General features: G+C 34.1%; 3 protein-coding genes and 1 pseudogene across 4 annotated transcripts; 2 read left to right on the top strand and 2 right to left on the bottom strand.

Moving 5' to 3' along the window:
- Nucleotides 1-2,414: 2,414 nt before the first annotated feature.
- Nucleotides 2,415-6,426, top strand: LOC114418199 (25.3 kDa vesicle transport protein). Its single transcript, XM_028383430.1, has 6 exons — nucleotides 2,415-2,569; nucleotides 3,276-3,523; nucleotides 3,846-4,006; nucleotides 4,114-4,260; nucleotides 4,998-5,074; nucleotides 5,956-6,426. Exons 2-6 carry the CDS (start codon nucleotides 3,336-3,338, stop codon nucleotides 6,037-6,039), a joined length of 657 nt encoding a protein of 218 aa, XP_028239231.1. The 5' UTR covers nucleotides 2,415-2,569; nucleotides 3,276-3,335; the 3' UTR covers nucleotides 6,040-6,426.
- LOC114419307 lies at nucleotides 6,220-7,634 on the bottom strand (annotated as a pseudogene).
- Nucleotides 7,635-8,112: 478 nt separating this feature from the next.
- Nucleotides 8,113-12,590, top strand: LOC114419304 (zinc finger CCCH domain-containing protein 62-like). The gene is made up of 7 exons (XM_028384955.1): nucleotides 8,113-8,116; nucleotides 9,449-9,625; nucleotides 10,039-10,153; nucleotides 10,238-10,296; nucleotides 11,031-11,134; nucleotides 11,583-11,710; nucleotides 11,810-12,590. Exons 1-7 carry the CDS (start codon nucleotides 8,113-8,115, stop codon nucleotides 11,949-11,951), a joined length of 729 nt encoding a protein of 242 aa, XP_028240756.1. The 3' UTR covers nucleotides 11,952-12,590.
- A 1,117-nt stretch (nucleotides 12,591-13,707) lies between these two features.
- On the bottom strand, nucleotides 13,708-21,710 carry LOC114418198 (protein PHYTOCHROME-DEPENDENT LATE-FLOWERING-like). 2 transcript variants are annotated; one of them, XM_028383428.1, is made up of 13 exons: nucleotides 21,423-21,710; nucleotides 20,467-20,545; nucleotides 20,318-20,382; nucleotides 20,112-20,195; nucleotides 19,132-19,212; nucleotides 18,562-18,720; nucleotides 18,370-18,468; nucleotides 16,924-18,290; nucleotides 16,448-16,668; nucleotides 16,222-16,367; nucleotides 16,007-16,054; nucleotides 15,649-15,687; nucleotides 13,708-15,560 (listed from the first exon to the last, which is right to left on the bottom strand). In XM_028383428.1, the coding sequence occupies exons 1-13, from the start codon at nucleotides 21,519-21,521 to the stop codon at nucleotides 14,067-14,069; spliced, it is 3,981 nt and encodes a 1,326-aa protein (XP_028239229.1). In that variant the 5' UTR covers nucleotides 21,522-21,710; the 3' UTR covers nucleotides 13,708-14,066. The 2 variants fall into 2 exon arrangements, with proteins under 2 accessions (XP_028239229.1, XP_028239230.1); XM_028383429.1 differs by lacking the exon at nucleotides 16,007-16,054.
- Between the last annotated feature and the right edge of the window lie 758 nt (nucleotides 21,711-22,468).

The raw sequence follows: 22,468 nt of genomic DNA, 5'->3' as shown, positions 1-22,468 counted from the left end.
TCACGTAGGAGAGAGAGAAAGAGAGAAGAGAGAGACGAAAAGCGAGCAAGAGACAGAGAGAAGAATTATGAATTATTTTTTTTTTAAGAAACTAGGAGTATATCAAGAACATAGGAACATAGTCCGGATAGCTAGCAGATCTTATAATTAATAATTCTTAAAAGGGTATTATTTAGAATATTTGAACAGAAAAGTAGTACGTATTTGCATGCATACAATTGAAAACCTAAAGAAGACGAAATATTATTCTACTAATTTTTCTCTTACGATCATATATATAAACTTTCAATGCGGCTCTGGCCTCTTAACAGATCTTTCTCCTTCTCACGAATCTTCTCAGTATCGGCTTTGAAACTTTCAACGGCAAAGCTGAAAGTATCTCTAAGGGTTCGTTCCCTGAACAGCAAATCCTTCAAGGCTTTAGAGTTGAGATGGGAATTAACAGTGGTGAGAGAGTGCTCGAGGGATCGAATCCAGCCAAGAACCGTCCACAGAAAATCTGCCAAGTTCATGCAGAAGATCCAAAAGTCGTCTATGATTTCCGAAACAATATATGCAACGCTTCACAATACGCAAGACGAGTGCATGTAGGCGAGTTTGGCCTCAGTGTCGAAAGAAACATGCAAACGCACGTTGCGCTGGGCCGTGTTCTTGTTCTTGCTCACAGCTCAGCCTCAATCATAAATCTCTCGTCTTATATATTCCTCTTCAATTGTTGCACTAATTGAAACTCAAACACCAATTGATCCCCCAAGCACATTTTGGTAACCTATGAAGCACGGACACCCAATCCTTTGTCGTGTCCGGTGTTCGGTGTTCGGTGTCCGACACGACACCGACACCGACGCCCATGTCCGGATTGAATTTGATGTGTTTGACAGGTGTCCACATGTCCGTGTCGTGTTCGGTATCCGTGTCAGTACTTCATAGCCCTGTTAACAATATAATGCGGCAGTGTGCCTCACAACACAACGAAAATATTCTTTAAGCATTATCATATTCGTTCATAACCAGATGGGTTGGGTTTTGTATTTACTCATCATGGATGCGGAATCTGGGAAGCGACATCGATGGCACCTTGACGATGATGATGTGAAACCAGCGATCAATGACAGCAGCAGCACTCTATACGTTTGTTAACAACTTCAAAGAGTTATCCTAACAACATGAATACATGACCCATGGAAAATGTGTTCACATGGATGGTCTAATCAGGTGAAGTTATAGACGTGTGTTCAGTTGTTCTGCAAACATATATGATCATATAAAACTGTCTCTCCATTATAAATTAAAAAAATTACAACTAAATTCAGCAGATATACATTGAAATATTGTGAAACACTATATATTGTGAGTAATATGATATATAATTATATATTATATAAGTCATTAAAGGATATGTATAAGTTATATTGTGTTCTGTGATTTAATTTAAAGTTATATAAATCACAATATTTTCTAAAAGAATTTCACGTGGAATATATATAAACTCGTCCAATAATATGGTTTTTATAAAGTGAAATAGAAGAGTTATAATGAATGAATTTGTTAAAATAACTGAAAGAGGTTTTCCTATAATCTCGACAAATAAAATGTGCCAATACTTAACATTTGCACACGTTTGCTGTGTTTCTGGTCAAACATTTTCTTTTTGAATAAACAAAGTGCTCGAACACATATCAAAAATTGCCAAACCGTCCAGATGCAATTGCAATCACATCAAAAATGTCTTTGGCTACGAAGACAACCAAACTCGATCCACCCCAATAGAAAAAGGAAGACATTCGGGATGATCGAACGACGAATTTTTTTACAAAATTAGGTGTTTTTGAATAATTATTTACGTGTAATATAAAATTTATTTACATGATAAGAGTGATTTTTTGTCATTAGTTTTTCGAGAAACACTACCTTGAGTGGTGTCATTATTTTCTACTTTTTACATCTGGTTATAATATAAATGATGTAGGAAATATATTTATACAAATATTTATAGAGACAAAAAAGAAAAGGAAAAAAAATGGATAATAACACGGTTGATACCATAAAAAAATAGAAAATACTTTTGTGATATATTATATAAATAATATTATTCTAAAAATAAATAGCGTATAATTAATGATAAAAAAATACAAAAATAAAGACACAATAAATTGTGTTTGGGACAATGCTCTTAAAAACAAAACTAAACTCCGTTGATCATATAAACAAAACTATTCCACTTAAAAAAATGCATGTATTATTCAACATATTTCTTGAGAAATAATAATTTTTTGTTCTTTTTTTTACAATATTTGAAGAAATTTTTTCTTCTTCTCAAACGTAAGAATAAGATGACTGTTTTATTTATTTTTTTATTGTTGAAAGTCAGAGCTGAATTTTAAACTGGTATCATTTACGGCGTACTGTTTTTCCTTTAGATTTAAAACGACGTGGCATTTGCCCAAATTTCTAACACGCCATTCTCCTCCTCTTCAATCCTCTGTTCATCCGTCGATCGGCTCGGCTGGACCATCCTTGCCGCCGTTTGCCGCGGCATCTCCGGCCACTCTCTCTCATCGCCATTCAGGTTTCTCTCCCTTCCATTTACTCCAACCAATTATTCTTTCTTCTTTCGGAAATTCAAAATAAAGAAGAAAAATATAAAACCTAATGTCGTTGTTTCCTGCCTAGGACCTAATTAGATGATTTAAGCGCGCAAGATCTGGTTGTCGTATTTTAGGTTTCCTTGCCTTTTTGTTTTTTTTTATCGCGATTTGATAGATCTAGTTCGTGGATCATAATTGCAATGACGATATGTTAGCTCAATTGGCGATGTGAGTTGCTACATCGTGCGCGGTGCATCGGTTTATTCTATGAATTCGTTTGGTTTAGGCAGCAATCACCTCTCATTGTTGCACTGCATGCGTTTCTCCAATTTTTAAAGGTGGATTGGTTATGTTGTTTCTTGTTTGATATTTTTGAATTTGATGAATATCTTTAGAACTGTGAAGTTCTACCCCGAAAGGGAAATAAATTTGAATTGTTTGATTTGATTGCTTATGTTGACGGATCAAACTAGGCTAGAAATTGTGGTATTGTGATTTAGTGGGCGTTAGGTGCTACTAGTATATGAATGGGGGTTAATTATTAATTATATTTTTAGTGGTCTATTTAGTATTCAATTATTGGATGAAGGGAAGGAAAATAAGGCTTGTGTTTTACAATTATAGTTTTTATCTGGCTCGAATCTGACTGACTTTGATTTGTCTCTGTCTCTTGGTTTGGTGTTGTAGTGTATTTTGGTTTAGTTGCAAAGTTTTAGAGTTGGATTGGAAGATTGTGAACTAAGAAAGATGGTGAAGTTGACTATGATTGCCCGTGTTACTGATGGTCTTCCACTAGCTGAAGGACTGGATGATGGTCGTGATCTTAAAGATGCAGAATTTTACAAACAACAAGTCAAGGCTTTGTTTAAGAATCTCTCAAGAGGACATTATGAAGCATCAAGGATGTCAGTTGAAACTGGCCCTTATGTTTTTCAGTATCCTTATAGAATCATAGATATTGCATAATGCCATAATATGTAGGTGGTAGTAAAATTAGAACTTGCGTACATATTTCCCTTATCTTGTTTAAATACAATTCAGATGGTGCTTTTATATATTATATGCGTGTGAAAATTGGGATACTATCTTGTTGATCCACAACCTTTCTTCCTTAGCAAGTTCATTAGTTACTTCCTTGTCTTCAACTGTTTTTTGGGATCTATCATTTATGTGAGTTACATTTATTTTTTAGAAAAATTGGCATTAACTTTATTTGGAAGAGTTTCATAGCCTAAATTGACCTTAACAGAGCCTTAGTTATATTATAGAAGGACGTGTCTGTTACTTGACAATGTGTGATCGTGCATACCCTAAGAAACTAGCCTTTCAATATCTTGAAGAGCTGAGGAATGAGTTTGAGCGTGTTAATGGGTCTCAAATTGAAACTGCTGCTAGACCTTATGCCTTCATTAAGTTTGGTAAATATGGCTTTCTATATTGTCATATACCATTATAGCATTATTCTCTTTTTCCTCTGGTGCTTAATCTACCTTTTTCTTTTCTTTTCCTTTTAATTGTTTAAAAGATACATTTATGCAGAAGACAAAGAAACTTTACCAGGATACACATACTCAGCGCAATATTGCAAAATTGAATGATGAACTCTATGAAGTCCACCAGATAATGACTCGGAATGTGCAGGAAGTTCTTGGTGTTGGTGAACAGTTGGACCGTAAGATATTTCTTGAATTCTCTGAATAATTTTAGTTTTATCATTGTCTGCTGATTGCTTTGAATGTAACATCCAAATTTGTTGTCACAAACTACCCTAATTTGAATATAGTATGGGAATTGAGGCCTCTATTATGTATGCATCCATTGTAGTTGGCTTTGCTTGATTATCAGACACTTGGCTGGAGAAGAGATAAAGTTGCTGAAGTTTACAATGTCCAAGCTTCTTCTGTCCTTCTAAACTTGCCTATTAGATTTTCTGATAGAAATCTTTATTAGTTATCTCACAAGTTGCGGTTATTATCTTCACTTAAGGGATGATTGCTGCGTTAAATTAAATTAAAGGCTAAAGATGTATTTGGCCTCTTGATAATTTGGGAAAAGCTTCTGTAATGGAAAAGCAATCAAAGTGTGCCCCATTTAATGTTAAATTACAACATAAGAAGATTTTGAATAGGATATTAGTTTTATCCTTGCAACATTAATTTCAAATGCTTGCAATCTCCTGCTCCTAGTTTCTTAGCCTGGACATGAGGATCTTATAAAGATTTTTCTCAGAAACTTCTACTAAGCTTTCCTAGTTCCACACTTCCACCTCCATTATTCTGATAGATGATCTCCTCTTATTTCCACTTCTAATGCAGCTTAATTTTTGTTTGTATGTTGTGGTGTATTTGATGGTTTAACTTGTGAAGTTTGAAATTTATATTCTATTTGATTTCAAATTCTAATTTGCAGAGGTCAGCCAAATGTCCAGTCGCTTATCATCAGAATCTCGCATATATGCTGATAAGGCTAGAGATTTAAATCGGCAGGTTAGTCATTTTATGTTTTCCTTCATCATCCGCATGATATCTAATTTTTTTGCATTTTTTGGTAATCTACCTTTTTTTATATTGGATTATGACATGTGTTAATTTGACTTACCTCTGAAATACCATGCTGCAATTGGAAATTGCTTCCATAATTTAGATAGCATCAAAGAAGCATGCAGTGTGTGGATTTTTTTGTCTTAGTTAGAATGTCTGCTGTTATGCATTTTCTATTGGCTTTTGCCTAAATACAGCAACAAATTTGAAACACGACACTTTCTGTACTTTTTGGTGATAAATCTTTCCATTAACTTGATGAATCATCGTTCACGTACTGGGGCTGTATTTTTGTTTTTTAAAATGTTCAACACTTTGAAATTTAAGCTTTTTTTGTGCTATTGTTAGTTTGTGTAACCTATGGTTAATATGTAGTATTTTGTTGTCAAATAGAATTATTATAACCAGATGGTCTATCATCAAATGACATATATTGGATCAGTTGATGGTCTTTTTTATTTGTAAACTTTCATGAACAGGCGCAGACTGCCTATCCCTGCAGATAATGTATAGGTTAATATAGTGAGTATCTATAGGGTTTGTAAATGCAAGTTAGAGATATTCCTATATCACTATAATTTGGTTAAGTCATTCCTTGTTGTTTACCATTTCTCTGAAATCCCGATGATATTGTGCAGTGTGCATTTCTTTAATGCAAAACATTAGTTATTGTTAAATGATAAGTTGATGATTTTGAAGCCAATATAAGTATAACCCTGCGTAATGTTAGGAAGTGATTATTTGCGTTGAAGCTTCTGGCTTATATTTGGATTCTAGTTATATTCAGCATTGTGAATATATAATTTAAAATCAAATATTTGCTGTAGGCTTTGATTCGGAAGTGGGCCCCTGTTGCTATTGTTTTTGGAGTTGTCTTCGTACTTTTCTGGATCAAAAATAAACTATGGTGATCGAGCTCAGTATGACATTTAAAACATGGATTGCGATGCTGTGGCTTCTTGCTTTTCTCGCATGATTGTCCAGATTTGCACAGATTGGTGAGAACCCTTTATGCATAAGATGATGCCGACCTTTTCTTGACAACTTTGGTTTAGAAAAAACAAAAAAGACTATCCTTTGTTACATCTGGATCAGTCTTTCTGGAACAGAAACCTTTGACCTTTATAGTAAGGAGCCAGGATATGAGAAAACTTTATCCCCGTGGGGATGCATATAGGCATTTCTTCTTTATAATTCTCAATTATTTTCAGGATTATTGCGTTAATGAATTACCTCTTGGATTTTATTGTTTCCGTTTGAGCCGCTGAATGAGTATAATGATAGTGAGTAGTGTGGAATACTTGTTCTAAAACGGGGAAAGTCTATTTCATTTCGTTTTTTTACATTTTACCATAGTCAGGATCTGAGCTTTTAGAGACAGTTTGAATGGAAAAATTTAATAAGATAATTCAATTTTTTAAAGAATTTTAATTATTTTTCAGTGAAATAAGATGTTTTGATAAAAAAATTTAAAAGAAATTAAGATTTCAGTATTTTGTTTAGATATTTTAATTAACTTAAATAATAGGATTTCAAATTCTTTCAAAAAATGAAAGAATTTGAAATTCTGTTGTGAAAAGGAACATGTTTTCGCACACCTTCATCATTTTCAACTGTTTTTCCCTCTTCTCTCTCTTGCAACATTTAGGATATGACGTCTTGACGAGCTCTGTCAGTATCGTCTCAGGCTTCTCGACGCGCATGATGAGATTGGAGCCGCCTACCTATAGGTTGCGGCAGAGGTTGAAGACGGAGTCGATGAGGAAAGCGACACGGTAGGGGCCAGTCTTGTTGAAGTCGGATGCCGACTTACCATAGTCGGAGGGGTTGAAGCAGTATACGAGAAGGATGGAGAGGGGAGTCGTTGTTGGCGGCGACGAGACACTCATTGTCGAGGAGGTGGAGGTCGTTGTGGAACCATACGAGGGCAGCGATGTTGGAAGGGTTGCAACGGCGGTGGGGAGAGAGGGACGTGGAGGGGATTGATGGAGATGGTGGATTTGAAGGAGGTTTTGGAAGAAGCAGAGGTGGTGGAGAGAGAAAGGTGTGTGAGGAATGAGGCTTGGGTTGGGACTTTGAGCTTGCTTGGTTGAAGGGTGGTTGATGGGATGTTCTTGGTTGGACTAAAGGAGAAAATAGTGAAGAGAGAGAGAGAGAGTAGTTGCTTCATGCCCTGTTTCGGAATCCATTTTAGTTAACTCAACTCAACTCAAAGCTCTTCTTGACTTATGCCTTATATGCTATGTGGCTTCCATGAATTATACCATTATCATACTTTTTTTATTTTTTATATTTTTCATCTCATTTTTTAGTCTTATTTATAGATTAATTTTCATTTTTAAAATTGTTGAAGTGTATCTATTTTAAGTTTCTCCTTGTTAAATTATTATTATTTTATTTTCTAAAATTACTAAAATAAAATAAAAAATTATAACTAATTTTACTTCTTTTTTTATTACAGGCTCAATCTTGTAATACAAAATTGAAACAATTTGTTTTTCTTCATTTTTATTCAAATATAAAATTGAGACTGTAATAAAAAATTTAATAGGCTCAATTTTTTAAATTGTTTCTATCCTATTTTTATAACTAATTTTGCTTTTTTTTTTATTACAGGCTCAAGCTTATTTTTACTAAAAAATTGTTTTATTCAAATATAAAATTTTAAAAAATAATGCATTTGATTATTTTATCAAAATAAGAAATGTTAAAAATGAAGAAATTTAATTTCTTTCTTCAATCATAAAATTTTAAAAATAAAGAAATTTAATTTTTTATCCAAACACAGAATTTTAAAAATGAAAGAATTTAAATTGAAATATTTTAAATTCTTTAGAATTTTAAATTTTCCCATTCAAACACACTTTTAGTGTTTTGTTACATTTATATAAAAAGGTAAGTTCATCAATATTTTTTTAAAACTAATGTTGATACATTTAAATGAATTGTTGTAAGATTATGGTTTGAATCATGCACTAATTATAATGAGTAATGTGGAATACTCATTAAAATTGGTACGTTATATTAATACTTTTCCTCTTTTATTTGTACAAAATTTTACATTTATTTTTTTATTGTTTTTAACTATTCAAATGAAGAAAATTAATATATTTCTTTTTTTAATATACTAAGACAACAAAATGATACATATAATTAATAAATAAAAAAACAAAATGATGCATAAACACTTGTACAATATATATACACCGCAATTTTATTCTTAATTCTTTTATATCTCTGGCTTTTTATTACATCTTAAATTTATATTTTTTTATCTCTATTTCACTTTAGGTGTTTAATTACACATTAAACTCTTTGTCCTTGCAATTAAAAAGTAACAACAAAGCCCTAAAGTCAAGACCTAAGATTCAAATTCTTTTTTAAGTTATATTTATTTATATTAATTAAAGTATAATAAGTTTTTTGTAGTCTGCATTTCATGGAACCCTTTTTTTAATCAGCAAAAGAATTTCATTATAACTAGGTGCCAAAAGTAATAAAATATTACAAGAATCTATAATCATAGCACATAAGTATTTATGTATAAAGTTTCGAGATAAAAAGAACAAAAAATATATGTAATAAATAATATGATGCGACAAAAAAAATGATATAAAAAGAATATAAAGGATTCGCAGAATATTGTTTGTTTTGTGTGAATGTCTAACAATCATAACTCTTTATTTATTCAAATAATACGTCTTTTACTTTATTTTCTTTTTCATTTTATCTCTCATATTTCTTTTCTCCATATTTCATTCTACATTTATTTAGTATGCATCGGTAATCTAATATTTTTTACACTCTCATATAATTATAAATTATGTATACTAAAATTAATGACTTTTGTAATGATTATTTTAAAGGTGATATATAGAATAATTTTTAATTAAATAACTATGTAATTTATTTACTGAGAACATATTAAAAGCAAACTCTTTCTTTTCTTATTAAACATAGCATGAGTTTTTTATTATAATTAAAAAAGCATTTCTTTAAGATGAAAAAGAACTTTTTTTTTATTTACTACCTCGAATCCTAAAAGCTATGTGAATAAATATCGAAGACAGAAGAGATAGATTATAAAGTTTAATCGAGGCTTTTTAAATGAAATCAGCTATTTAACTGTATAATAATAATAATAATAATAATTAACAATAAAAATAAATAATAATATACTACATATTATATTATTAATTATTAATCTAACTAAAATTTATTTATTTATTTATTTTTGAATGTCTTGGCAATTTCAAAAACCGTGGCATTGCAACACTTTTCTATTGTGCTCCACCTTTACATTGCTGAAACTCTGAACAGAGAGAGTTTCATTCATCAAGGACGACCAAATATTTACCTCCGGAGCTGCACGAAATCACCACCGAATCCGACTCGGATTGCGACTGGGACGATTCGGAAGAAGACCCCGATTTCCACTTGCTCGAAGAAACTCAGCAAGTTCTCAAACCTCTCACTTAAGCACAAGGCAAAAGCGGGGTAATCTCATGATTCCTTTCCACCCCATTTTTAAAAATCGGATTTTTTAGCCTTATTTCGTGGCAATTTGGTGTTTGCATTGTTTTCGAAGATAAGGATCTAGGTGAGGAGGTGAATGCATCTGCTCATGATGGAGACACTTTTGAGGAAGTTCAAAAATTAATCCAACGTTAATCATCTTCTTCATTTTTAGTTTTAGTGTGAAGAGGGAAATAATCTTTAGCCGTTTTTTGCTTCAAGTTAGATACATACAACACCTTTAAGTAAACAAGATTTCTCTTAAACCCTTTGTGTTGTTACTTAAAACTTAAAAGTGGAAATAGAATATTATGTCTGTTTTTTACTGTGATATATTGTATGTGTTTAAGCTTTTCTATTAAACATGTTTATTTCTCAATTGTTTTGGTTGGCAGTGGGACGGTTAGAGAAATTGAAAGTGGATGAATGCAAGTTGTATCCGAGGAAGAATGGTCTTAGGCTAACTGGAAACAAGGACACACTTATACAACGCATAAAGAAGCATTTAGAGTAATTAATATTTTGTGTGCAATGAGTTTTTTGTTTTTGCTAAAGAAAATTGTACGATTTCTCTGATTCTCCTTGGGATTTCAGGATTTTAAATGGAGGGGTGAAGAAGTATCCACCTTCAAGCTTTGTGTTGAATTGTAAAGGTGAGCGTACTTATTTTTTAAAAAATATGTTGATGTAAATTATGCATTTCAAAAAATTAAGATTACTTGTTCAGGTTAACATAATAATTGACCAAAACAATATTCATTGTCCAGTCCCACTCTACTAGTATTTTTTTTTAAAAACATTTTATTTATAGGTCAAATTTCTAATTGAGTTCTTTGTTTTACAAATCTATTAAGCATTCACCAGGGGATGCATTTTTAATAATATTAAATATGTGTGTGTTTTTACTTGTTTATATTATTTACTGTTCTGATTTCTATGATCTGTTTAACAGTTTTTGCAATTTGCTACATCCTTTAGATGTGTAATCACTATCTCTTGTTTATGTTGGCCTTTTATTTTTTTATTTATTTTTATAATCTTAGGCTGTGGAAACTGAAAAATTGCTATATACAGGTGATGCATGCACCGGTGATGTTGTTTTGTTTGAGCAAAATGTCTATGAAATGTTAGCTGTTCTTTTTTACTTTGTTCTTTCTCAACGCATGATAAATGGCAGAGATCTCACATGCTATGTTTTATAAACTGAAATTTTTTGAAAGGCATACATGCATACATAAAGCTTGACATTCCCAGTATTGTTATGCTTACTTCACTAATATATGCCATTGGATATATTGTCCAATGGATGAATGACTTCCAAAGGAGAGATTAATGATGTTGGTGAAGTTATTGCTAAATTACTCCCATCTTCCTGTTTCCTTATCAGAATTGGATTTCCCAGCAAGTGGTCCACCTTGTGGCAAAAGGATTGGTGCAGGCCACATAGTGCAAGAAAGTTATGGTGCTACTAAACAACAGCATACATTTCCGGTGAGATAAATTAGATCGCTCTTTTAGATGGATTCTTACCTAATGATTATTGTATAAGGAATTAATGCCTTCAATACATTTGCAAAGTAAAAGTATGCTACTATTATGCAAGTCGGTGTCGCTCACTTGTTTACCAAACTTCACAAATCTTTAGAGCTGTGGTCTCCATTTCTTGAATGATTTTTTGTTATCTTTGAATCACTATTTTGTTCTTCCAGTAACAATATACTTTTACTCATCTTGTTCTTGTACAGATTTTAAGTACTCTAAAGCAAAGGAGAAAAGCCTCTCCCTCCCCTTTACCCCCTACTGATTAAGGGTCGAAACCTTTTTATAGGTTAAAGACTTTGAGACAGCTTCCTTATATTTGGCTGCATTCCTCCTTCTGTTATCAATGAGTTACTCCGTATTATTTAATGATTATTATGTTCCATGTCTTTAATTTTAGATATGGGAGGATGAATCACAAAGGCAGAAAATATTGATGGAAAAACACTCAAGGGGATCTCTTGCTAGGGAAGATAGAGAAGCAAGGATACAAGAAAAGGAGAAGAGGAAAAAAACTAAGGAAAATAGGTACTTGATTTCAGACTTAAAGAGTCTTCTAACACTGTAAGTAGTACTAACTACTATTTACATAATAATTACATTTACTTCTGCATTCTACACGTTCAGGATCTCAAAAAAGGATTCAGTAAGGAACCAAAGTCATTCACAAATTACAAGGCCACAATATCAACCTCAAAAAACAAATGTGCCCATTAATCCAGAAAAGCCAGAATTTCCATCTCAAATTCAGGTTTATCTGCCAACATAAAGGAAAGAAACATTCCTCTATTGTAAATAAACCAGCAGCTGTAACTGGACGACATGGTGATTCTAAAACTTTAGGAAGAGCATCATTTACTGTTCACAATATGCATAATCAGCAAGCTTGGAACCGCACAGGTGACTGTAGGAATATTTCTGATATTGGTCATATGAGGAGGGGAGCTGATCTTAGTGTATGCTACAACTATGCTGACCCCCATTTCAGAGATAAACCAACTATTATTCAGAAATACCACCCTTTCATGGATGAGACAAGTGGATTTACAGTGGGGACTCATCTTCATCATAGGATGCCTTTGGCAAATGCAAACCACTCTCAACCGGTGATGCCAAATAGAGAAAGCTATAATAAGCAAAAGCAAGTGTGTAGACATTATGCCCGTGGGAAGTGCTATTTTGGGGACAACTGCAAATTCTTGCATGATTTGAGAGACAAAAGAGAATGCGTGAATTTAAAAATTTTGTTGTGGCATGTTTTCATTCATGTTGTGGAATTAAAAAGGCTTGGGGTTTTTGGTTTGCCTGATATACAAGACTTTGTGATGTTTCCCTCTCTAAGTCCCTTCTCTGTAATTCCCAATGGTTTATGTAGAACCTATAATCTTGCAATCATATTAATTTTCTATCCTGACCTCCTCACCTATGAATTGAAAGGCATTTTAGCTACATCTTTGTATTCAGCCAAAAAAAACCTATATCTTTCGTTGTGTATGTTCCTTTAACTTCAGTCTTGTCAAAAACTATTCACTAGTATTAGAAAGAAAATATATGAATAAAATGTTGTTGTTCTCTCTATATAATTTCATTGACAACTACGTTAATCTTTTTTTGCCACGTCAGGATTTTAATTGACGTGTCATAGGTTTAATACTTGCCTTTTCTTAATTACTTTACACTTGCATCAATAATTTCAATTTTTAAAAAAAATTCTCAAATAAATAAAAGTCAATAATTATATTCAACAAATAAATATTTAGTTACTTAAAATAATTTTTGGCTGGCTTGCGGCTGCGTTTGTTGGTTCGATGGTGAAACGCCCATTGATGACGATCCCACCTGTGGGGGAGAAACAACTGCCTGCAATTGTGAAGTTGTTTCTTGTTGCTGCTGCATGCTGTTGTTGTTGCTGATTCATATAAAAATATTCGTCAACACCAGATCGAAAAACTCCAACGACAACAACACCAAACGAAAAAATACCCGCACTTACCTCTCCGATTCCGATCACACGCTCCCACCAGCACCGTCGTAACAACAACCACTCCCATTCTCTCCTCCATCGTCAATGAGGAAGACAATCCGCGCGCTACTTCCATGTGGGAGACTATCTCGGCAAAAGGAGACAGCCAAGTAGAGAAGAGAGAACCTTGCCGGACATTGTGAAGATCTCGGGTAGAGAGAGAAGTTGGGCTGGGACTTAGGGTTCAAGGAATAATTGGAAAACTGAGAGTAAAACAGAAACATTATATTTGTTTTATTATATTTTCAAATTAAAAAAATATAAATAGTGATGACAAAAAACCGTTTGTATTTATAAACAAAAACCATCCAAACATACAACATTAACGGCATCAATTTAACTGAACGGAAATAACTTTATTGATGTATTTTTAAAAATTAGAAGACTCGATTGAAATTTTTTAAAATATGAAAACCTAATTGGACGCTTTAAAATAATTCAGGGACCAAATTGAATATTAAGCATTAAATAAAATAAAGCAGACAACCGAGCGATGCACAAATACCCGAGAAAGAGATTTTTCTTTTCTTTCACTTATAAAAAAGCTTGCTACTGCACTCCATAAAGTAGCCATAGAATAAATACACGCTAATCTTAGCTTAAATATCCTAAAAACTTACACAGACGTGCTTAATGAGTGAAAAAGAAAACAAGAAACTATTAACAACTGGCATACATGTGATTCCCCCTAGAGTTACAAAGAGTAGCATATTTATTCAATATGCTTTGTTTATTTATAAGTAAATAATTATCATTTTCTGGTGTAAGTCTATGCACCCATATTCAACATTATTAGCTTCAGCAGTTTCCAACAACTTATGTGGCAGGGGCACTGATTTGGACATTTTACGTTTTGTAGCTTCATTGTGCATTAGAGTTGCTCTTGTTGACACCTTGCATGTCCATAGGGGAGTTTGTTATGCTACTAACAGAGCCAAGGGTCTGAGAGCTCAACTGTGGACTGGCTGGACAAGCTTCAGGATTACCAGCATTCATGGCATGAATCGCACCTGAGCTCATCTGTGGACTCATAGGGGTTCGTTGACTCATTTGCTGAGGGCTGGCTTGCTGCTGCGCTTGTTGGTTCATTGGTGGAATGCCCATTGATGGCGATCCCACCTGTGGGGGAGAAACAACTGCCTGCAATTGTGAAGTTGTTTCTTGTTGTTGTTGCTGCTGTAATTGCTGCTGCATATGCTGCTGAAGTTGCAATTGCTGTTGGTGTTGCTGCTGCTGTTGTTGGGGTTGGGGTTGTTGATGTTGCTGCTGCTGCTGCTGACTCATATAAAGATTCATCCCAGCCATAATCTTCGGTGGACCCATAGGTCCAATTGGTCGCTGCATTGTATTAGCCCTGCCCAACATTGAAAGACTTGGAGTACCACCAGGGTGTATTTGTCTAGCCCCTGAGATGCTAGCTATGTTAGATTGAGAGGACCCTAGCATGCCTTGACGATTCTGATGTACCAATCTAAGCTTTGATAAAAGGTCAGCAGATGCTGCTGCATTTATCGATCCGGACCTGAACTGTTGGCTTATGGAATTAGTAATATTTGAAGTCTGGCTAAGATTCATTGGGTTCTGACCCATATTTCCCATGCCAGCAATAGATGTCATTGGTGCTGAGATTCCACTTCCTCCTATTCCCCTGACACCTCCCATCCCCATAGGGTTACCCATGGGTGCAAGCCCAACTAGGTTATTTCTCAAGTTACCCATTCCCACAGCTTGTCCGAGTCCCATCATCATTTTCCTTTGCATTTGAGGCTGCTGCTGCTGCTGTTGCTGTTGCTGTTGTTGTTGTTGGAACATCTGAAGCTGGAGAGCTGAAGGCCTGTTCAGCATGTGATTACCTAATGGCATGTTGGAGTTTTGTCCAACTGGATTTAAGTGTGAAAGCTGATTTGTCCCAAGCATCATAGGAGACCTCTGGAACTGGGGATTCTGCTGTTGAATGAGTGTGTGTTGATTTTGTTGCAGCTGCTGCTGTTGTTGTTGTTGCTGCTGCTGCTGCTGCTGCTGCTGTATGGCTTGTTGTGAGTCCATTTGTTGTGGTCTTGAAGCCATCGAAACACCAGAGAGAAGTCCTTGGGACATCTGTAAGGCTTGGGGGTTTCCAGGTGGCAGCATCCTTGGATTTGTTACAAGATTCTGAGAGAGGTTTACAGGTGCATTACTGCCACTAGTTGGTTTTGCAACTTCATTGGATGATTGACCAGGAATGGCTTCTCCATATTGTTGCATTTCAACTACAGCATTATTAGGGGTAGTAGATTGATTGCCCAATGGAAGGTTCACCCGGTTTGGTTTAAGTTGGATTCGGTCATCTTCTTTCACAAATCCTTCGCGTACCATCTACAATAGGCAGATTAAACTATTAAAAAAAAACATATTGACAAAGATATGTTCTTTATATGGTTCCATCTCAGATATAGAAACATACCAGTGAACAGAACTGTTGTACAAGCAAATCTGCAGAATGCTGATCCACAAAAGGTCACATAAATCAGAACGGAAAAAAATGAAAGAGAAAGTAGCATGGGAAAAAATGGCAACCGAAAATGAATTCCCCTGAAGGGTCTCAAAGCCAAGGTTTAACCGGGTGATGAAAAAGAAACTATGATAAATATAGATAGAAAATGAATATTTGAAAGGCTTAACATAGGATAATATGACAAAAAGTGAATAATAGATTAAAATATTAAATAATTTAAGCAGAATACTCTCAACTAACTTCAGATGTAAATGCTTTAGTAACTGTGTATATATTATAACAAAAAAAAGTCTACACTAAAACTTACAGTATTGGGTAATGTGAGGAGATGATCCTGTGCAGCTACGTAATCAAACTATGATAAATATAGATAAGAAATGAAGATTTGAAAGACTTAACAGATGATAATATGACAAAAAGTGAATAATAGATTAAAATATTAAATAATTTAAGCAGAATGCACCCAACAACTAACTTCAGATGTAAATCTATATAACAAAAAAAGTCTACAATGAAACTTACAGTATTGGGTAATGTGAGAAGATGATCCTCTGCAGCTACGTAATCAACTTCTTCAATCTCCCCACAATGCATAGCGACAGTACCATCAGATTTCTCAAATATTATCATCCTAGTTCGCATCCTCGGAATTATAGTAACAACACTTCCTGTATAGAAAATGGAACGTCAGAGAAGGAAGATAAACTATATATTTCCAAAAAAACGAGAGGCAAAAATTGCTACAAACCTTGAACTACACGCTCAGGCACACAGAAAGTTAAGATTCTCATTTTACATGCATTCATACTCCCACCAATAAGCGACTTTGACAAAGAAATTGACTCCTCTGGCAATCCCTCATTATTAGTTGCATTGGCAAGAAGTGCAGCTAGATTATTTTGTGCATATGGATTCTGCTTCTTAATGGGATAGTCATCAACCTTATTCTTCTTAAAGTTAAGTTGATGCCTGATAGAAGTCCATACCATATGTAAGAACGGGAAACATGACACTATCATTTTGTTTCAAAAGCAAGAGCAAAGGCTAATCCATTAAAATAAATCAGATTATCAGAAAAAAGAAAAACTAAGATGATAGATTAAATACTAATCGAAGCCACAACACCACAGAATATATGTATTAATTTAAAAAAAATTGTGGAATACCAGAAATATTAGATTATAAAAAACGAAGAGATGCAGTTTTAAAATTTAAAAAGAATACCTCATTGTCACCATTTCAATTTTTGAGAACCTTTCAAGCATATTTTGAAGATTTTGGTCAACTAAACCCGAGGTCACAACTGAGGGACTATTTGCATTCAGTGGGACACTGGTTGTACCAACACTAGCGGGAGAACCAACTCCATTCATTGCTGGGGTCTTGGGAAGAGAATTAGATCTCCGCTTTGCGGCTAGTTGTGCATGTTGTCTTTGTGTAGAGTCATTAGATGGAGTTCCAACAGTAGCAGGAACTGAGACCATTGCTGTCTTGTCTTTTTGTGATGTCCCAGGCACAGCAGCCATTGCAGACTGTCCAAAACTTGGTCCTACTGCACCATTGGAAAATTCACCTGATTTCGAAGACAATGGGGAGTGAGGTAATGCCCCGGTGGATAAGCGAGGACTCTGTACTGATTTCCTTTTCTGAAGCTGGTCCTCTTTTTTTGTTTCTTTCTCCATAGGCTGACCCAAACTGTTCCAGGCTGCCTGGGGGAAATTAGACCTCATGAATGCATGCTGTGACAATCGTTGCTGAATCCGTAATTGTTGTGGATCTAAATTGTTCATTTCCATTTCCATCTCACTTTTATTGCGGTTTATCTCTGCACCATCTAATTTTTCCATTTCAAACTGTTCTTCCTTGGCAACCAACCTCATGCCCTGCTGCTGACTAGAAGCAAAGGGAATAGCCCCTGTCTCTTGATTTGCCCCCCCTTCAAAAGCCTGCTGAGGAAACTTTTGAATGCCACCACTTGCATACTGAATTCTGGCCATTGCTTGTTGTTGCAATGTATTCTGCCAATTCATATCTGATCCTTGAAGAGCTTCAACATGTGACCCTATTTGCTGATGCTGCATTGCATCAAGCACAGTGGAAGCAGGCCTCATTCTTTTAGCAATATTGGACAAAGGTGATGCTTGTCCATCTTGATTATCCCTTTTTCCAAGAAGAGAGGCACCCGAGTTTGCATTTTCAGCATATGAAATCATGACATCTTGTGTAGCAGGAGAAGCCCCTAACGAATTAATGGAAGGAGTTGGTCCCTGCTCCTGCAAACTTCTCTGAGTTCCAACAGCCATTGAATATCTTGATTGATGGGACATCATAGGAAAGTTAGGGATGGAAGAATCAGGTATAAAATTCTTAGATCTCAAGGCCATGGCAACATTCGGACTAAGATTCTGCATGGCTGGATTTTCATGGGTCTGCTGCACAATAGCATTTGATGCAGTGTTTCCTACATCACCTAATCTGTTAATTGAGCTTTCCTGCACTCTATCTATGCATACTTTCTTCCCATGAATTTTATTAGTAGAAGTAACAGCAAACTCTGGCATATTTTTTAATCGCTTTCTTGGCAAATTGAGCTGTAACATGAAGTTCAAAATCATTAAGATGCAAGCAACACAACTACATTCATAAAGGGGGGAAATAACATGTTTATACCTTCGTTGGAAGCGGACTTTCACACAGCCGATCTAACTTTGGAGTAGGGTCTAGATGAAGTTTTGGTTGTAATGCTTTCAGTATCTTCGATTCAACTTCCTATTATCAATGTGAACATAGCCAAGTGAGATCAATACCCAAAAAATGATAAATATAGAAATTGGTCATTCATGAATGATAGATCATATTCACCATTAGATCACCATATGTCCAAGACTTGTCAGTAATCGATGGGATGTCCTTTACAATATTTTCCAACGACATCTTGAGGCATACTTTGCTAACAGTAGGAGAACTTTCTGCAGACACACTACCCCCTTTTTCAGAAGAGCATCTTCGATAATCATGCACCTGGAGAGTTACAGGATCAATATAAAGCTCAATCTTATAAACAGTATGCATCATTAAAAGTCGATATTAAATAGCAATAAAATTTGGAAAGTGTTATTAAGAAGAAACAATTTGCAAAGAGGGAAAAAATTGAAAGAGTGCATATTGGCACATAAGAAGCTCTCTACATTGTCTACAATCAATACAAGGAAAAGTAAAAGAGGAGATATCAATATAATTATACAAAAGAACTCCTCTGGAACAAGGAGTATCAATCAAAGGTATTCCTCAATGATCAGTTAACATTTCAAACCAATTAAACAAGCTAAAGCACATAAAAAAAAATTGTACCCTTTAATAAATTTGCATAATAAATTGAAATCTAAATGTTAACCTCAAAAGCAAAGCATTCCAAAAATGAAAAAGGCTCACCTCACATATAAGTGCTCCATCAACATACTTGGCAGGTATATCATCAAGAATATCCCCAGGCAAGTGACCTGACTCAATGGCCTCCAAATACATCATTACAAAAAAAAGCAAGGTAAGTACATGAAATTCTTAACATAAACAGACAAACTGAATATGATAACAAAATTAAGAAAAAGTAATTGTTGAATAAGCCACAGGACGTGAAGCTACCCAAGGAAAGGGCTCAGACAAGCAAAATTCTGGTTCTATTTCTATTTCCAATCAGTGATTAATAGCATGTAATAGCAATTCTACAATGTCATCATATTGCAGAGCAGAAGCAGGCAGCTACAAAGATGCCATCATGTGCTTTTTTGTTGTTGGGGCTAAATAGTGGCCCAAATTGCAGGTTTGTCACACATGAATATGCATCCCTGCGTGCACGCAAAGTTAGCCTGCTCCAGTATTGTTTTGGGGCTTTTTGAGGGTAAAAATGGCATTTACTTGTGTGTTTTGCTTAATACCTGTGACTTATTAATTATTATGAATATGCGGAATTCTGAGTATTTTTTTAGCATTATACATGTAATTATGTATATAGTATAGATTATAATCATTATATATGTATAAGAAAATTTTGAAATAGCAGTCATCCTGCTCTGCGCTATCCCACTAAAGTGTTTTTGGGCTCAGCCCCTATCCAGATTGATAATAATGTTTCCAATTTTCAGGTACACAGAATAAAGAAGGTGAAAACAATCAAACAAATATCAAATCCAGCAGCACTAAACTCAAATTATGAATCTCAATTATGCAAGTCTTTAAAAAATGATTGAATCAAGCCAACAATCTTGAAAGCCTAGCATGAGAATTTTGATACATGCATAAAGTAATACTTATAATACATATGTAGAGAGTGTTGAATCTACCACTCAATGATCCTTAGAAAATATAAGTTAAAACTGAAAGAACAAGGAATTATAGAGTTACAAGACAATTACCAAGAAAAGACTCTCAGATGACCTATCATATGGATGTAACAACTTGGGAAAATCTTGGTATTTTGACTGATTAGCTGCTTCATTCTGAAAATTCGCAAAGTAGTTAACTTCATAAGAATACATATAAGGTCAAGCTCCAAGAATCTTGCATATTTTTGGTAATTCCTTCAACTATAGCAAAATATTAAATGATGTTTTAAACAAACCTCGGAGGGTTTTCCAATAGAATAACCATCTGGAAACAGGTTCAATGTGAAAGAAGCCTCCCTATCTGTCAAAACAAGTAACTAAGTAAGCACCACAGCACTCAGGATTTATACGCAAGTTAAGTGAGCAATATACATTGATGGCTGACCTGCTAATGAAAGAGTTTCAGATGACACAGATGACCTGGGAATCTGAGCAATGTTTTCACCAGCCTCAACAAGATCACTCTGTATAAAAAAGATACTTAAAGAGATCAAGAAAGCAACACAAATTCCAAATATTTAACAATTTCCATTGTTTGCATTGATTCTTCAATTAAACTTATTCAAACTACAGGTACTATGCCGGCAATTGAAATGTAAGACAGAGCTTAAGGAAGACACATGTCCTTTAAAAGAAAAGAACAAGATACCAATCTAATGTGCAAATCAAATGCCGAAAACTCAAGGCTTTCAATTCTTATAAACTGTCCCAGAAATTGGAAATCACAAATAACAGAGACATGAATTAGTTGTATGCATTTGCCAATTCAACCAACTGATGCAATTTATTTACTTTTCTACATTGTAAACGGCCGTATTCATATCGGCTATAAAAAACAAAAAGACTTTAATTTTCTTATTAGACAATGGTTTTCAGATCTAACCTCCTTCTCATAAGTTCTCTAACACAACTAACAAAAGACATCATCACTTTGGTGTGTAATAATCTCAGTGAAATGGAAAATAACATCGGCTGAAACCTCAATAAGCTTTACTGATAAATACCGACAATAAGAATTCCGCACAAATCACCATCTTTCTATTTTTTTGGTTTAGAACCAAAAAAACTCAGTTGAGTTAGGCACATTAATTGTGAACGAACACCTCTTCCAACGGGAATTCGAACCGTGGTTGTGAGGGACTATTTTTCTATTTTACTAGTGCGTTAGAACAAAAGCACCAAATTAAAAAAAAAAAAAAAAAAAACATAACATGTTGAACAGGAACATCATGCACATAAAAAAAACACAAAATTGCGAAATAATCGAGAGACCCAGAATTCAATTTGCGATTTTTTTGGCGAATGATGAATCGAATTGTGGTTGCGCATTGGTGATCTTACCTGGGGTTTGGAATTGTCGGATGCGCCATCTTGAAGTTGGGGAATGCACTTAGGGCGAAACCTAGTGCCGGTTTTGGACACCTTGAAGGAGACCCCCATTTTGTGGGGATTGGGGAAGGGCAAAACCCTAGAAATTAGCAGAAAACAACGAAGGAAGGAGAGAGAAAGAGATGAAAGTGTTGAGTTGAGTTTAAAGGTCTCAACTCAACACATATAGAAAGAGACGAGCACTGTCGCACACTACATGCTCCTTCGATTTGTTATGCTGCGTTTGCTTTGGCCTCTCGGGGAAACAATTTTTGTGTTTTCACTTTTTTTTTTTAAGTACTGATTATCGCACATCTCTAAATTGTCCACGTGGTGTTCACTGGACGGATATGATTAATCACGTATAATTATGAATTATGATATGATTAATCACGGATTTAAATAAGTTTATTACACTATCTAAAAAAGAAAATAGACATATGTATATATAGAGAGAGAGAGTTGTGTTTTTTAGTTAACATAACATTGATTATCAATTTTAATGAAGACTAATTTTTATTAGATAATTTATTTAGTTATTATTAATTGAATAACTTATTTTAAGTATATTTTTTTTATCTACAAAACATAAATTTAAGATCTTTTAAATTTGAGACCTTAAAATATTGAGTCTAGTTTGAGCAACATGATGGTAGAAAGAATTGTGTTTGAAATTAAAATAAATTGTATAAGAATTTCTTTTAATATGTTATAATTTTAAAATTATATTATAATAAAATAATTTATTTCATTCTTAAAATATAAATATAAATTTATATTATAAAATTGTGATGAATTTTAGAGTTATATTTTACTTAAATGAAATGAAAATAATGAGTATATATAGTCACAAGAAAAGAGAATATAAATAATTTATTTCACTCTTAAAATTTGAATTTAAATTTATATTATAAAATCGTGATGAATTTTAAGTTATATTTTACTTAAATGAAATGAAAATAATGTGTAAATAAAAAATAGATGGTAAGTTCTGTAATTTAAGTGTTACATGAGCCAAT

Source organism: Glycine soja, chromosome 7 (genome assembly GCF_004193775.1).
Source record: "Glycine soja cultivar W05 chromosome 7, ASM419377v2, whole genome shotgun sequence".
NCBI lineage: Eukaryota > Viridiplantae > Streptophyta > Magnoliopsida > Fabales > Fabaceae > Glycine > Glycine soja.
This window is presented reverse-complemented; position numbering and strand designations above follow the sequence as displayed.